Here is an 18,293-nt window from a genome sequence, read left to right as displayed (position 1 = left end):
TAAAGAAACTCATACTAGTAATTGGAAATGATCGGATGATTAATTGCTCGTTGTAGCAATGTTTTCAAGTCAATCAAAGGCGAAGATTAGATGTGTACCTGGGAATTATTGAAGTCACATCTGACAACACTGCGCAGGACTGTTTTGAGTTCAAAAAAATTCTCTCTATAATTACAATACACCGGAACGTTGATTGAGATATTATTATGGTTTAATTTACACTTGTTGGTGTCTAAAGGAATAGTTTAACCTGTGGCTCTAGTGGGGATGGAGTTACAGAATCTAAACCATAACAGACAAGATGTATTCGTCGCTACTAAAGAAAATGTCGAGACGATGGAACCTGTGTCAAAAAACTGCGGAAGACTCATCACAGAATTTGGTGAAACAACAACACTGCATGGGCTCCCTAGGATCATCATCGCCAAGTCGCTGCTTGGGAAATTAATATGGTCAGCAGTGTTCGTAGTGGCTCTGTGTGCGTTTATTTATCAAGGTTTTGAACTTGTAAAGCTGTATGTACAATTTGATGTACGTGTGAATATTGAAGTCGGGACTGCACCGTTTTTACCTTTCCCTGCAGTGACTCTTTGTAATACAAATAAACTACGGTTGTCGGAGATTGAAAAAAGTGAACACGGACTCCTAGCGAGAACAGACCCTGAACACGAGGATACCATACATCGACTTCTCTCGTATGAAAAATACGGTAAGTGTATTTCAAATAATTGATGGACTGTAGGTTTTTTAAGTCACTTTGCTGGTTTTCACCTGTAACTTTAATTTCACGTTGTAATGAAGATGGCTTTCTAGTATACATTTTAGCACTATGTCCAAAACATACATCTTGCAACGACTCGTCGCAATCATGGCTACAGTTATAGCTCTAATAATTATCACAGATTACCCAGATTCCCGACTCAAATCGTTTTCTCCAATGACTTTGACTGACAGAATAAACATGACCCCTGGACGACCTGTATGAGTTCATGTCTTGTTTACATTATGATGTTGTCAATAGTGATATCAAAGTGTGTATATTATGATTGGATTGGATTGGATTAGATTAGATCAGGGTGTTAATAAATTTATCTACATGGACTTCAATGTGAATAGATGGACTTCAATTTATCCCACATGAAATTAAACCCCTAATAATAACAAACGATTTCTATCAGTCTCCCTTTGAAAGACTAAAACTGTCGGACTTACAGCAAATCTATATAGAGTTTTTAACATTTACCACCTTCGGGCGTTTGATTTTTTGTTTGTGGCGCAGACGACATATTTACAGCTTTGGCTAAAAAGAAATCTCTTCTGAGAATAATGGTACACGTACTATTATGCATTACGCTCATTGTGGAGATAAAGATGCAAGTATTGTACAACGTATTTATTATCAAACTATTTGTTGACTGAGAAGATTTTCCCCTATTAGCCGTTCAAGTGCTACAAACCTGACTTGGTGAGCCAGCAAGTCAGGTATAATAAACATTGTTTGCATGTCTAAAGCTGTTCGCAATGTCACTGATAATAGGTCAATAAAACTGATAACAACTGATATAACATTGCGCTTAGCTTTGCCTGATATGATTTTAATTCTTGAAAATAATCTTACGCTGTGAACCACACTTTGAATGGGAAGAGAAAAATAGTTGCACAATAAAACTTGTTCTTTGTTAAAAATAATGATGGTGGGATTTTGACTTGCAAAATGAAAATTAACTCAAACTTTCAGGAATTTGTTTCAGTGTTGAAATGTCTGAAAGTAGTACCATTGAACAAGAGAAACATTTACAACTGTTGACTTGGTGTCATGTAAGAGTGAATTATCACATTTGTAAATAATGGCAACAAACACTAATTAGTGATAAGAAGTGAGGTGAAAACCCACTAGCTTGGTTAAATAGGTTCATCCCGTAATGAGAAACCACCGTTGCCATGACGATGGCAAGATAGCAATTAGCTTAATGATACAATCTATCAACTGAGATAAGATGATTATTAAAGTAGGCACACGATGATTTGCTGTAAATGACAGCAAAATTACATGAATAATTAAAAAGATGACAAGATTGTAGATCGTAATCGTACGAGTGTAATATGTGATGTTTAGGACATAATTGGACATCGCAATATGTGAAATAAAAATGAAATTAAAAATTGATAAAGCAATCGGAATCTATCGAACTAACACCGTTTACAAACAGCAAACAATTGCACTAGATAGATTCAAACCATTCATTAATAATATACACAACAGTCGCCATTTAGAGTCAAGCAAGTTTCTTAAGAACTTAGTACGTGACAGGTGTGGACAAAATAGAAATGGACAAATTTCCATTTCCAAAAAAAAGAAAGAAAATGCATATATTATAATATTGTTTCTATGGTGTGACTTAAACACCACGGTTGATTGCACCATTCGTTATCAATTATCAATTTAAATACATATTAATACCAAACTAGGTTTCTGGCCAGGAGACATTGAATATATCACATTTTACCATTATGTCTCTGTTTCTGTAGACAACTGTCTACCTGGAGACTTTGAGTGCAGAGATGGTGTACGATGCATCAAGCCTCATCTACGCTGTGATGGGTATTACCATTGCTGGGATGGACTAAGTGATGAGTTAAACTGTACATACCGTAAGTAGTGATGAAAGAGCTTGACTCAATGTTGATATTGATCAACTAGCGTGTTAGACTATATGTACGATATGAATTATTAAAGCAGTCCTTAATTTCAGGGCTCATATAATATAATACCCATTATTTACAGACCAAGGACAAGGACAGCTTTAGACAACATATTAGAATTAAACTTGTACTGAGCATCGATTACTGTAGTAACTGTACTGTACTGTATTGCACTGTATTGTACTGTACTGTACTGTACTGCACTGTACTGTACTGTGATGTTCTGTACTGTACTGTGCTAAATTGAACTGTACTGTACTGTACTATACTGTTCTATGTAGTGTACTGCCTTGCACTACACCACACCACACTACACTACATTACACTACACTACATTACACTACACTACACTAAACTACACTACTCTACACTACACTATACTACAGTAGACTACCGGGGGTATTTTACACTAGCCTACACTAGACTACAAAGGACTTAACTAGACTAGACTAGACTAGACTAGACTAGACTAGACTAGACTAGACTGTACTGTACTGTACTGTACTGTACTGTACTGTACTGTACTGTACTGTACTACACTACACTACACTACACTACACTATACTACACTATACTATACTATATATTATAAAATTGACAACATTGTAAATGTGTTCTAAATTTAAAAGAGCTATAATTTATCGTGTCAAGGCCGGAAACGTAGCGGTATAACTCATCACTTCAAGGTATTACTGTTGAAGGTTAGTTGGTGATTAGTCATTAGATCTGATCAGGTCAATCTAAAAACAATAATTGGCAATTAACCGTTGCTACCCATGCTTGAAATTCATCTATCACGTTCTGAAAGCTTTGTAAGTATTATTTTTTACCATTGTTGAGATAAATTTTATTATGAGTAACACAAGAATGATTTCCTGTTAAAGGTACCATCATTCCTTAACTCTTATGTATTTAGATTATAATATCACTACTCTGTTTGCAATAATTATTCACTCGTTTCAATGGAAAGGTCGGGAAATAAACTAGCTAAGAATAAAATAGACGTGTAGCGCTTTAGCAGCTAGGTAATAAATCGTGTTGTGTTTTTATTTGCAGCAAAGTGTGGCACTCAGCAATTTGACTGTAAAAGGGCTGGTCCACATGGCGTTTGTATCAATGAAGATAAGTTATGTGATGGTGTTCATCACTGCCAGGGTGGCGAGGACGAGATGAACTGTCGTAAGTGTTCACACAGATAAGTTATAGTAATATGACTAAGGGAATCCTATGAAATTTTCCAGGTATGATGTCATAAATAACCCAGGGCAAGAAATTTTGTGGGGTGCCATTAATTTTGTCATGCACAAAACATATTGTTATGCCTAAGTCACATGTCATTTTGATAAAAGGGTGTAATTTTTTTCAATTTGACTTATTTAGTTGCGTTGTCACATTAAAGTGCATGCTTTAAAAGAATTATGCATTTGTACCTGCCACCTCAACAGTATGAACTGTGTGTGTGCGACACAGTTTGGCAAAGAGCTCGAGGTAGACTTTGATATTGTTTGTTTGTTTATCTCATGTTTCGCCGTAGCACTGCACATGCCTTTAATAACAAAATAACACCGTATGTTGTACTTGATACCCAGCTGTGTGTTCTGGCGGCACTGCCTGTGACTTTGGACTGGAAACGTCCGGCTATAAATGCATCCCAGACATCAATCTATGTGATCGTTTCCCGGATTGTATAGACGGTACAGATGAGGAGAGCTGCTCTAATGGTATATATATATTGTCTCTATGTAATTTTTAAATCGCTTGACACGGTATCAGTTTCTGGCCATCAGCTGTGTCTCCACAAATCTGCATGTATGACGCTAAATTAAATGTTACTGGTTCGCAATGTGTGTTGAAATGAATCAATGGTAAAATATTTACACGAGGCCAAACCCGAATTTTAAAAAAATGCAAGATTATTCAAATCACTTTACAACATATATATCTCTCTTTTCATTTTCAGTTAATCACTGTGCGAATGCTTATCTGGAGACATCACAATCTTCTCGAGTTCTATATTCACCAAATTACCCCTCGGATTATGACTCTGATATCCAATGCCAAATAACAGTCACAACTCCACCCTGGACGTATGACGGACTTTGTATTTTGCTGTCTTTCCTTGAGTTAGACATAGAACCTAGCGAAAACTGCACCAATGATTATATCCAGGTATATATAATTCACGTCTTCAACGTTTTATTTCTGATTATATGTTTTGCAGCATACTGTCCAATCGTTGCTGATTATTGCTGATTAACCAGGATTCAACCAGGGACATTGAATGCAATCCTGTTTGCAGTGTGAACACCACCCTAATGAAAAGTCCCTAGCTTGAAAACCAATTGTGTATTTTTTTGTGTAAAGTTGGTTCATAGTTCTATATTTTTTCCTTCGAAATGTCATCCTGTCAGTTTGAAGATCCTTATAATCCGATGATAACGACAAGGAGCTGTGGTAGTCGACTGCCCACATCGTGGATGTCCTCCTCAAATGAAGCTCTGATTACATTCGTAAGCAATGCCAAGTCAACAGGTCGGGGCTACCGTATACAATATTCGGAGTTTCCGTGTCCCAGCAAGTCAACCTATTGGGAGAAATCTCCATGGATTGAGGTAGGTTTTAGTTAAAATACCTCAACATTTGCACTTTCCTGTGATCATTTGAAAAAAAAGAAACGACAAATCCATTAAATTATATGAACTAGCTGGCACATAAAGTTCACACCACATACAGATATGACGATATGCAACGTGTGAAAGATATATATACTACATGAGTTATAGCTATTTCCAGAATAAGCTTTGACTGGGAGGAAGAGCTAGGAGACCGGTCAATTTCTTCGGCCTGGGCGGGGGGGGGGGGGGGGGTTGATTCACGATCAAAAAATACCTGTCATATGAATATTATATATATATATATATATATATATATATATATATATATATATATATATATATATATATATATATATATATATATATATATATATATATATATATATATATATATATATATATATATATATATGGGGGGAGGGTCATCATGTTTTAGAATTAAGTGATAGGGGGGTCAATTTGTTTTTGGTTTTACAGATAGGGGGTCAGTGACTTTTTGACGGCCTAATTTAAGAATCCACCGCCCCCCCCCCCCCAGGCTGAAAACAAGGAAAATATGCGATGTACTTTATTCCTTCCATTGCATAATGTGTTACTTATGTGGAACATAATTTTACTAACAGGAATACTAGGAAGGTAAGTAGGTAGGTAGGTAGGTAGGTAGGTAGGTAGGTAGGTACACAGGTATATTTAGAGCTGGCGGTACACATGTATGTACGTGTGTGTGTGTGTGTGTGTGTGTGTGTGTGTGTGTGTGTGTATGTATGTGTGTATGTATGTATGTATGTATGTATGTATGTATGTGTGCGCGCGCGTGCGTGCGTGCATGCATGCATGCATGCATGTATGTATGTATGTATGTATGTATGTATGTATGTATGTATGTATGTATGTATGTATGTATGTATGTATGTATGTGTCTTCTTCATTGTATAGTTAACTAAGTTTTGTTTTGTTTCTGTCATAAGTGCTCAGCAACCTGTGGTGGGGGGATTCATTTTCGAGCAGTCACACCAAAAGGATGTGAAGATGTACCTCCTGACAGCTGCATAATAGCTGGAACATTGCCAACCTCCGAGGAAACTTGCAATATGCAATATTGTCCTGGAGGTAAAACAACATTTAATTTACTACGACTACTCTGTAAAAAAAAATAAGTAAAGGAGAACACATAGAAATTTGGAATTTCAAATATAAATTTGTTTTCGATGTTTTAAAGTGTGTTGTGTTATTTCATACTTCATTATAGCTCAAAAGATAGTGTTAAGGTTTTGCTAAGGATTTGCACCGCAATTAAAGAGAGTGAAAATATGGTAAAATAATATTATGCCCTTGTTTCAATCAGTGGACCGTGTAAGTTTGTGAAGAAGCCCGGTTAAATGATCGAACAACCCCGGAGAAACAATTGAACAGCTCGGTTAGATTGTTATTCCTGTCCCTACATAAAGTAGTTACGCCGATAGAGATAGTTTTGTCTATGGCATGCTATGTGTTATTTATTGATTGTGTGTTCTCACGGTTTTCCAAATGGAATCTTTCATGTTGTTTAATACAATCATCAGACAGTTTCTAATGACATGCAGACTGTTAATTATGCGTATGCGCATGCGTACTATAAACTAAGTTAATACAGCGTCTTGTCACATCGATGCCCGGATCAATCGTTCTTGATTGCTTTGAACGCGAAATACCACTTCACGTGATATTCACGTTAAACGTCATCACGAAGAGGTGTATCCTGTTGTAACCTAACGCTCTTCTTTATTTGCTATATATATATATTTGAATGATTCGAAATATTTGCTAACTGAATAGGCAGTAAATTTGCCTAATTTGATCGAGAAGATGCAAATATATGCATCTATTTTGCGCCAACCATCGGAAAGTCAAATGTACGCTAGAGGAACCGAAAGTTAAAACTTTAAACCTCTGTCTAAGCAGCTTAATTTATTTTCGAGGAAGTTCGCACAATCTGTACCATGTGCGGCAAAATTAATTATTTTGCCCCTCTTTATAAATTGGCAGTTGATTACTGTGGGCGTACATTAAATGACTGCTGTAAGGAAATTACATCGCCCGATTATCCTCAAGAGTACCCTCCGAACAAGGACTGCAGTATGACGATTGTCAACGAAGAGGGCGGTTGTATAGATATCATGTTCGAAGAATTTGATATTGTGGATAGCTACGAATGTCATAAAGATTACTTAGAGGTAAGATATACACACGTATACAACACAACAAAGTACCATTTGTTCGTCGATACTTTTAACATTAAGGGCAATTATCTGAAGGGGCTCAGACTGAGTTTTACCATTTTTGGTGTACTTTTTGTTTCATATTTACAGGACATTGACAGTATTATGCATACTGAAGCATACTTAGCCATCATTGGCTGAACTCAAAAGTGGAATTGGTATAATTTTAACTAAGTCTTATGAACGATGCCAACGGTAATTGCATGTACAATTTGCCTGAAACAAACAAAATAACAAGCAGACAAACAAACAAACAAACAAACAAACAAACAGACAAACAGACAAACAAACAAATATAGATACATACATACATACATACATACATACATACATACATACATTACATACATACATTACATACATACATACATACATACATACATACATACATACATACATACATACATACATACATACATACATACATACATACATACAAACACAAACCCAAGACACAAACAATTCACTTCCATATCAAGTATTTTCAATATTCATTGTACACATTAAGTCATAGTTATTACCTATATTTCATTGTGTCTTTTATTATATATTATCAAGTATGGCGACGTGCCTGTTTCTAGAGATGATAGTATGCAACGACTCTGTGGTGAGCAGTCCGGCTTTCGATGGATATCTGCTACCAGTGAGGTGTATTTACTATTCCATTCTGACATGGTTGTGTCGAAGAAGGGATATCGTGCTACTTATGATTTTGTACCCTGTGGAACGTGGCAACTGTCTCCCTGGGGTATGGTAAGTAGTCACAATAGCAACTGTCTCCCTGGGGTGAGGTAAATAGTCATCATGGCAACTGTCTCTCTGGGGTAAGGTTAGTAATTACCATGTAATCGATCATCCGAAGGGGTGATTATGATGTCTGTCTGTCTGTCTGTCTGTCTGTCTGTCTGTCTGTCTGTCTGTCTGTCTCACTCTTCAACACAGGGATATTCTCTCTCTTTTGTTGTAATCGCTAGAACTATGCGAGATATATGTAAGATAGTTAGTTGATCTAGCGGGAGATTCCCGTTTAGAATTGAATTGTCCACATTTCCACATTTCCACATCTCACCGTATCTGACTCTCTATACACAATACACATACTTTTTGAGAGTCGCTAATCTGATAACATTTTTGTAAGACACACTTTACGTTCCATCTTAGTTTGGGTGATTGCATGGGAAACTTCACTGGCAGCTCTCTCGATTTTACATTTCAGTGCTCAGTTGCATGTGGATTTGGAATGCGGTTCAGGCGTGTCGTGTGTTGGAGCAGAAATAAGAAGATGAAGATAGATGACAGATTTTGCCAGGGCAGAAAGCCTAACACTGAAGAACATTGCACTGAAGGCATGTGTGGGATGCCTATAGATGGTAGGTTTCCAATACAATGATATGGCCTAATATAAGTAATGCTTAATTCCCGTTCGTTGCTAGTATCTCGAAAACGTTTTACCAGCGGCTGTTAATCTCTCTAATGAAATTTTTATCAAATGGAATAATATAATTATCGAAAATGGAGTTTAAATTAACCGTTGGTGTTCATTAACATTTTGTTCTTAATCGAGTAGCAAATTTATGTTTAATTAACCTAATGAAACAGGCAGACAGACGGACATACACACATACATACATACATACATATTACATACATACATACATACATACATACATACATACATACATACATACATACATACATACATACATACGTACATACGTACGTACATACATACATAAATACATACATACATACATACATACATACATACATGCATGCATACATACATACAAAATGTACATACATACATACATACATACATACATACATACATACATACATACATACATACATACATACATACATACATACATACATACATACATACAAACAAACAAACATACAAGTGAACTACCGAACAATAATCCATCATATAGTCTGCATCGTAATATATTTTCCTTGTTTTCAATATCCTTTATTGCATCTATTTACACTATTCTCATTACACCTTGATATGCATAGTTACAACTATGCCGGAGGTATACACATGTATACATACAAATGTATGTATGTATGTATGTATGTATGTATGTATGTATGTATGTATGTATGTATGTATGCATGTATGTATGTATGTATGTATGTATAAACAGTCACCTACGCTATCAAGCTATTTAGACGATTCTAGTGCATGGCTTCATCACTTCAAGTATCACAACACTACTATATTATGTTCATAGGTGAAATGCCTCAAAGTATGAGCCTGCTTGACCGTTTTAGACACATCTCTGATGATCCACAACTTTACGATGAATTCATAACGAGTTATTACAAGAAATACGGGTTTGAACGAGTTCTAACAGAGAGTCCTCCAGATTGGCAAGGTGAGTAACAAAGTCATAATAACAATATATTGTATCTGTGTGATTGTTGAAAAATGGAGATTGACTCTTTGTAAACTAAATATTTATCTTGGTGATGAGAAGCAGTCTACAACCGAGGCCCTATGCTCGAGTAATAAAGTAAAAGATTTACACAATTTCACACATTCAAAGTTAGTTCGAGAATTTCTAGTGAGGATAATTGTAGGAGATAATTAGATTAGATTAGATTAGATTAGATTAGATTAGATTAGAATGCTCTATTTAAGCAAACTACTGTAAAGCCGAGCAGTGTCTTTGTATTGTTAAAACATTTTTAAATGACTAACTTAAGACAAAACGTTACACTTACAAAACAATACAATACAGTATAAAATCGTGATAAAACAGTTAAAACATAAAAGAAATCATAAATTATACTATTCCCAGTAGCAACTAAATTTTGTGTGCATTAATAATGTTTATATGTAACATTCTTTCTCACCAATAAACCACCCCGACCCTAATCCACTCAACTAAATTTTCTCGATACTAATTAAAAGTTAAAGCGAATTACTTATTGTCAACTGTTAAAATAATCGTGCCTAATATCAGAGATTATCAAGTTTGTACAAATGAACTGCTTGATTCTAATTCTGGTCGATATTGATATATTCGTAGGGTTCTTAACCTTCAGCTCAAGTCCGGACTATAGTGACCTTCGAAATGTGCTGAAATTGTCAAAAGAGGAGCTTGCCAAATATGGACACCAGGCCGAGGATATGATACTTCAATGTAGTTTTGAGGACATAGCTTGTAATGCAAGGTAAGATCTAGTATGAGGCATGGTTATAGATATGAACGTTACTACGAAAATGAAGATAGAGTATAGATTTCCAATTATATGACAGTGTTTTATATGTCTCACAGGAATGTTTTAGTAAGGCAAAATACTGACACAAATATTACACATGCAAATGTTACATTTTATCTCACTGTGAATGCAATATGCAAATAAGCAGTTCCTTGTCTCATCCGACATTGATGTCGATTTGTGTTCTCAAGGAATTAAAATGTATCATTTTATAGACGTGTGGTCACTGTCTTCATTTTGTTTATGTAACAAAAAGGTGAAATGCTACATAAAACCCGATGTGTCGCCAACCCCAAATTCCATACTCACCTAATTGTCGCAGTAAATATATTTTAACGTATACAACATTGTTGTTTTCAGTGATTTTTATGTGTTTCAAAATGACAACTATGGAAACTGCTTCACGTTCAATAGTTGGCAACTAACTGGCCACTCACGACGGAGCTCAATGAGACCTGGATCAAAATATGGTTAGTCGTATTGTTTGTAAATGTACAGTTTTATTATCTTGTTCTTTGATTAACTCCATCAATTGACATCTGTGTTATAACATTCGGCAATTTATACCAAAACAGACTTAGGAAACTGGGTATGCCCAATTCAAGTTTAATTGTATCATCCGCACGGCCGAATTATGGCAAATCAGAGCATATGCTGTTGACAATAGTAATAGTGTTGTTATTGTTGTAGCTACGTAGTAGTAGTAGTAGTAGTAGTAGTAGTAGTAGTAGTTGTAGTTGTTGTTGTTGTTGTTGTTGTTGTTGTTGTTGTTGTTGTTGTTGTCGTCGTCGTCGTCGCTGCTGAAAATTGGCTAAACCTATACAAATCTTCCTTAGGACTGAAATTAACTTTATTCATCGAACAAGATGAATACATACCACTGTATGGACAGGAAGCTGGTGTACGAGTATTGATTCATCAACCTGATATCATACCATTCCCAGAAGATGAAGCAATCACAGTAGCACCTGGGTTAAAGACTTCCATTGGACTACGAAGGGTAAATACGACTCTCATGTTACCACACAGATATTTGAACAAATTCGTTTATTCTTGGTAATGATTTTAAGTCATTTGGCCTCTATTTCAAGAATAAAAACAGAAGAAAAGCTTACTTAGAATTAAAAATTGTAGAAGAAGGGGGGGGGGGAGAAAGAGAGTGACAATTTTTGTCAGAAGCTCAATATAGTTACACATTGACGAAAACATTGAACACTACATCGGAAACTGATAAGAATGAACAAAAATATTGAAGATTATTGTGTTATCGCGTGTTTACCTTACGTTCTATCATTCGGTAGGACATGGTACAAAGCCCAGATGCTCCCTACACCAACTGTACAAATCATAAAAAGTTCTCATCTATATTTGGGAATGGCTACAATTATTCAGATTTGGTAAGTACTTCTCAAATGAAACCATGTGTTTATTTCTTCTGTGTGACAATCTTCTAGTTTTACGTTAAACTTTTTAAATATTGATGTGACTATCATCTGTATCAGTCCGTGGATGTAAGGATTTTTGAGACATATAATCTGCGCCAGAAAAAAAAACTGATGAAAGACTAAGACATTGCTAATTATTCACATAATGATATTCTAAATAAAACTGTTCGTAAAATTTTCGATTAATGTTAGTTTATATAATGCACTCTACTACTGTTTTATATTATAATATATATTTAAGCAAACCTGAGTTAATAGAACGTGCTAGACGGTATACACGGAGGCTTACAACTATTTATTCCGAAGTTAATGGTAACTTTAAAATTATGTCACCATAGCAATTTTCATATTAGACACAAATTTCTGGTTAGAGCTGTAGTTACTGCAAAGTAATATGATACAATTTGAAATTAATATATTGCTATGGCCCTTTGGCATAGTGGATGTTTAATCAGTATATGACTTACTGATTGAATAATTCATTAATGTGTGATCAATGTCTCCATGTACAACAACAAAATAAAAGTGTGAAATTTGACAACAAAAGAAAATTAGTTTCCATTATAATTTCCCAATAACTTTACATTATATTTATTTCATTACAATTTGAATTTTTTTAAAAGACATATATAATTGATTTGAAATACGCTCGAGATTAACTGATAGTATACAGAAGTAAATCGAGTCCATTTCTGTCGCTGAATATTCTATGATTTAACAACATGGTAATTTTATTTCCATCCTAACACTCTTTCATGGAATGCTTCCTGGCAGGCATGTCATAAGTCCAAGGTACATGAATACATACTGCGGGAGTGTGGTTGTGTTGATACAATTTACGTGGAAGGACCAATGTGCCAGATACTGTATGAGGATGAAGGTAGGTGTTATATACCTAACCATATTTTATGGTACCATCTTCCATAATAAACTAACAAGAAATACAAACTTTTCAAATTAAGTAGACGTGAGGATATCTCATTCATTTTTTTGATATTAAATGAATTCCATCCGGGCTTTTCGTCTGCATGTTTTAATTAATAATTCAGGTGTGAGTAATACTGATAGAAATTTTCATGAATTGTCAAGGGTCCAAAATATACGGGGGTTCCGCACAGAAATCAAGCATCATTTTTACAAATAATTCTGCTTAATAACATTTCTATTTTTAGTAATTAGGGTTAATTACCGCGGCATTTCCGATATAAAATAAGTAATTAATTGCAACGGCAGCGTTTAGCATTTTCAAATCACCTAATTTGCCTTTAATGGTCCTAGCGCGTTTACGATTTGTAACATTTCTTAAGTCAATTCAGTCAATGCCTTGTATGACTAAATACTGAATCGTTTTTTAATTGAATATACCATTTAAGACGGAAAGTTATTAGCTATAGATGACGGGTGCACAATAGAAATTAGAATAAGTGTCATCTCATCACCGTAATGTACCGTTCATTTTTATTCTCTTAACGCAGAAATGTGTCGTCAGCTAATGCAGTTCTTTTATCAACGTGGTCTCCTGTCCAGTGATTGTAAGGAACCATGCAAGTAAGTGATGTTGTGACAAATCATTCTTATATAGTCTCTTCAATCACAATACCTTTCACGACGTTACTTTAACAGAAGCCGGGTATATGGTTAAAACACCTTTTAGGTGTTTTAGTCACTCTGGACGTTTTTAGTTTGTGTATTGTTTTACTAATAAATAATCAACACCTTTTAATTTGATTCCTTTTCTAGGGACGTGCAGTACAGTAAAACATTGTCACAGGCGCAATGGCCTTCCAACAAACACGTGGTAAGTCTTCACCCTGACAGATTTCACACAGTCTCAGCACCCTATCTTTAGAGATACACCGATTAATATCACATAAAACTGAGCAGCTGATAAAGAACCTATCATCTGCATCATGTGGCTATATTCATTACCTTTACACGACACACCAGAAGCATAGGGGCGTGTGATATTCCTTAGATTGTTGTTTTCCAGGTCTACAGACTAAATATAACAACCTTTTGACTATATATTCCTACCTGTAAGGAGAAAAGTATTCCTACTAGTATAGATATTGATACATTTGTAGCAGCAGGATTCGTACGATATTTTCCTAAGAAAACGGCAATCGAAGCAATAATACACCTGTGACCACAAACTCGCAAAGTGGGATGCTGTAATGTTTCCCTCATTGTATGGGATTTTTTCAATGAATGATCTTCATATTTTAACCGCAAATTGTGACAGTAACAGCAGTATTACAGAATAATGTACCTAATCAAAGAGGCGCTGTAGGAATCGACTCTACAGAAAAGATTGCATACATAGTTTTAATGGCTTCAATTGTTTACTCACCTACTAATACCTTTAAGTATTTTTTTATTACATGCACGATTACTTACATACTTGTGTATCTCAACTGTGAGTACACTTCTGTAAATTGTCTACTTCGGATTTGAAGTTGTACGTGTCTGTGTGTAAACACTACGTGTCACGTCAGTGAAACGCCATACAATCTATATTTTTGTTGTAAGCGTTCCCTTGTATGTTTCTTTGGTTTGGTTAACACAGGGAGGAGTACAAAAGGTTATACGTGCCTTCAATGATAAGGTACGAAATGCGGTAGTCGACAAGGAGTCTTTAAGGTATGTATACGTATAATATTGTTATACTTTTCTTTGTTAACATCTGTATCTCCTGACTTGCACTACTAAGTATGTCTATCCGCACACTAGCGCCCTCGACGTCAGACCTGTGAGAACTTGATTTACGACAGTTTGTCATATAGTATGAGCATGGGGAGGCAACATTTGAAGTAATTGGATATGAGATCCTTCAGATTGGTTATATATATATATATATATATATATATATATATATATATATATGTATGTATGTATGTATGTATGTACGTATGTAACTCGGTGAGTATCAATCTGCTAACACAGTGCTCTATACCGCAGTGGCAGAGCGCAATAGTTTTGGTAGTACTGGAACTCTTTCTTGGTTGTAACTCAGAGTTTCACGCATTGTGCGATCATCAGACAACTGTTTTCTACTCTCTGGGTGTGCTGTTTATATAGAGTGCAGACAATAGAAATATCATCACTATTGTCTGTGTAGGTGGGTTGGTTTTGTGTGTGTGGAGGTGTTGGTTGTTATTGTGTGAGTTATTGGGTGAGGACAAGTAGGTGTTGGCGGGTTGTTACATGTTGGCTTTTGATGTTCCGTTAGTTAACGGGTTTAGTTTAGGTGATAGATACTCTATTGAAGTTGGACAAATAAAACTTATTCTCGTGTCAGCATTTGGATAAGCTCAAGTGAATATTAATGCACAGTATGAATACCGCATTTCGAGGGTATACAGACATTAAAAATTGTTTTTACTAAGATAATCATAAATTTACCAACTAGAACTATGTCTTTTCATGTAGGGACAATCTTCTACGGTTGGAAGTGTACTATGATGAACTCAACTATCAGAAAATAACAAAAGTACCGGCTTACTTGGTAATGTATCTTATACCGAATACATTTTGATTTCGTCAAAATCATCAATGTGACATATACATATATACTATTACAAACTAATGTACTAAAAGAATCAACAACACAATGGAACAGATATAAATAACATTACAGTATGTCAAAGTATGCTACCATTGGAATCAACAGTACAATGTGTCAGTAATGCGTCACATTACAAAGTGCTGTAAGAACAGAATCAACGTCACACTGTGATATATGTGTATAACAATACAAAGTCCTGTAGGAATGGATGGAATCAACAGCACACCTTGCCATGCATACACACACATATACATACACATAAACATACATACATACATACATACATACATACATACATACATACATACATACATACATACAGACTGACAGACAGACAGACAGACAGACAGACAGACAGACAGACAGACAGACAGACAGACAGACAGACAGACAGACAGACAGACAGACAGACAGACAGACAGACAGACAGACAGACAGACAGACAGACAGACAGACACACACACACACACACACACACACACACACATACATACATACATACATACATACATACATACATACATACATACATACATACCTGTCTGTTAGCGATTTGAAAACTTCGAATTTTATCAATGTAGGGTAAAGTACAAATTCATAATGCATATATATTCATGCTTATTTAATCCTTATTTTGTGTATCTTTAAAGGTTATAGTGCCCAATTAATTAGAAATGGCTCTATAATATCTTCGATATCTCTTTGACAGATTGAAGAACTGCTTGGTGATATTGGCGGTCTTCTTGGACTGTACATCGGACTGTCATTGATTACTGTGGTAGAGTTCTTAGAACTGTTCGTGACTGCTTTCCGATATTTAATCAAGAAGATACGCTTAGCTCGAAAATGATTGGGATACCCGGTAATGGAACTGATGTATACACTCGACAAATATTCTGAAAATGTGCGGGAGTCACGTGATAGGATTTCGCAGCAGACTGATCCAATGAAAAAAATGTACTCTTTGGGTATTTCGAACCTTTAACTCTGATAAGTTACAACTTGCTGCATTTTTAGTTCACATAATTCATTGTACAGTTCATTACTATACGGACAGAAAACTACTGGGCGTACGTTTTATAATAACCGATTGTTATTACATTTGCCAAACGCCCAGAAACGGTAATAATGGATAGCCAAATCAAGTTTTTTGTAAAGAAATTAAAAAGTGACCAAAAGACACGAGTAGTAACAGAAACTGAGAAATTTTGGTATTTCATTAAATCAATGGTCTGTTAAATCAAAAAGTTGGCAGACTATAATGAACAACTCAAGCTACATTAGGGCAAAATGTTGATGTCATAAATCATTTTAAAATGAAATTCTGATCTGATTTTTTCTTGTTTTGCTTTTGCAAATAGAAGTGTTACTTTGATAAGGGTAAAGTTTGTTTCTGAATCACCAAAGATCAGTAAGATGTGTTGGCACGAAAACACGCCTCTACCTAATCTTGTTATTCGTGTTGATTTACGCAGAATATTAAAGACTGGTCATTTTTATTACCAATTTTGAAACTATCCATAAATTCACTGCAATATTTCACATAATATTGTGTTTTATACCATGCACACAAGCCACAGTATGTAATTAAATTCATAATTTATTCTTTGTGTTTCAGTACAGGTGAATTGCTTCGCTACTTATTTTCACGACGGACTATAATGTAGTGACAGTCACTTTAGTCTCTGTTCGCCTATATTAAGGCAATGTCTTTGGGTGTTTAGTAGACGTGCCTGACCTTACATTAAACATACTCTCGATACATTATACTCGATATACAGTTGAACTTGTACGCTTGGTTGTGACAGTGAGCGTGACGTAGATAGATAGATAAGCTTAGACCAGTGAGTGAGGCCAAAGAAATTGTTTGGTTCCTGTTGGTTTTTTCACATCGAACCAAAACGTTTGTTTACGTATTCGAGAAAAGAAATAAAATAGCGAAAATTGTAAAGTCTCGCAAGAAATAGTGGATGCGGAAACTGAAATCAAGTTGAACTTAAAAAGGCAATATAAAGCAGTTCTTCCGATCTTTAATGGATGTACATCTGATGAGAAGAAACCAATAACACTGAGACCATTATAGGAAACAACAGAAAACATAACTCTCAATACGAAAAAAGTTTACCTACCCAACCTATTCTTTTGATTGCGCGTAAACGGAACCACACAATTTTTTTGTTAAGCCAAAAGAGAAATAAGGATTTTCAATAAATACATTTTGGATGCTGACGTGGTTTCACGCTGCTAAATAGTATACATTATTTCACCGTGATCATATCCAAGCTTTCTTGCAATGAATTTCGTCATGTAATTATTTGAACTTTTTTTTCAACATTACTAGTACTAGTCTAAATCAAAATTGAAATAAAAACGATATTTCTGTTCAAGTTTGCTTTGAATATTCCTTTTTCGTTTCATTTTCAACTCAAACATGCACAGGCCAAAATACAAACTGGAGAATACCACAAACTCACAC

At 35.3% G+C, this 18,293-nt stretch overlaps 1 protein-coding gene across 1 annotated transcript; it reads left to right on the top strand.

Moving 5' to 3' along the window:
* Positions 1-203: 203 nt before the first annotated feature.
* LOC144437595 (uncharacterized) lies at positions 204-17,828 on the top strand. The gene is made up of 21 exons (XM_078126564.1): positions 204-709; positions 2,530-2,652; positions 3,760-3,882; positions 4,293-4,424; positions 4,664-4,872; positions 5,115-5,315; positions 6,287-6,428; positions 7,344-7,531; positions 8,135-8,329; positions 8,793-8,946; positions 9,814-9,957; positions 10,615-10,759; positions 11,168-11,277; positions 11,644-11,807; positions 12,109-12,204; positions 13,027-13,132; positions 13,728-13,800; positions 13,993-14,050; positions 14,819-14,892; positions 15,682-15,757; positions 16,527-17,828. Exons 1-21 carry the CDS (start codon positions 268-270, stop codon positions 16,665-16,667), a joined length of 3,096 nt encoding a protein of 1,031 aa, XP_077982690.1. The 5' UTR covers positions 204-267; the 3' UTR covers positions 16,668-17,828.
* The last annotated feature ends 465 nt before the right edge of the window (positions 17,829-18,293 follow it).

Source organism: Glandiceps talaboti, chromosome 7 (assembly GCF_964340395.1).
Source record: "Glandiceps talaboti chromosome 7, keGlaTala1.1, whole genome shotgun sequence".
Classification (NCBI taxonomy): Eukaryota; Metazoa; Hemichordata; class Enteropneusta; family Spengelidae; genus Glandiceps; species Glandiceps talaboti.
Note: the sequence above shows the minus strand (reverse complement) of the source record. Positions and strands in the feature narration are given on the sequence as shown.

Bases quoted from the DNA above. Each gene is read 5' to 3' on its own strand.
- LOC144437595 (XM_078126564.1), top strand. From the start codon at position 268: ATGGAGTTACAGAATCTAAACCATAACAGACAAGATGTATTCGTCGCT. The intron at 4,425-4,663 runs GTATATATATAT...TTTCATTTTCAG, and splicing joins TGAGGAGAGCTGCTCTAATG to TTAATCACTGTGCGAATGCT. The intron at 11,808-12,108 runs GTAAATACGACT...ATCATTCGGTAG, and splicing joins CTTCCATTGGACTACGAAGG to GACATGGTACAAAGCCCAGA.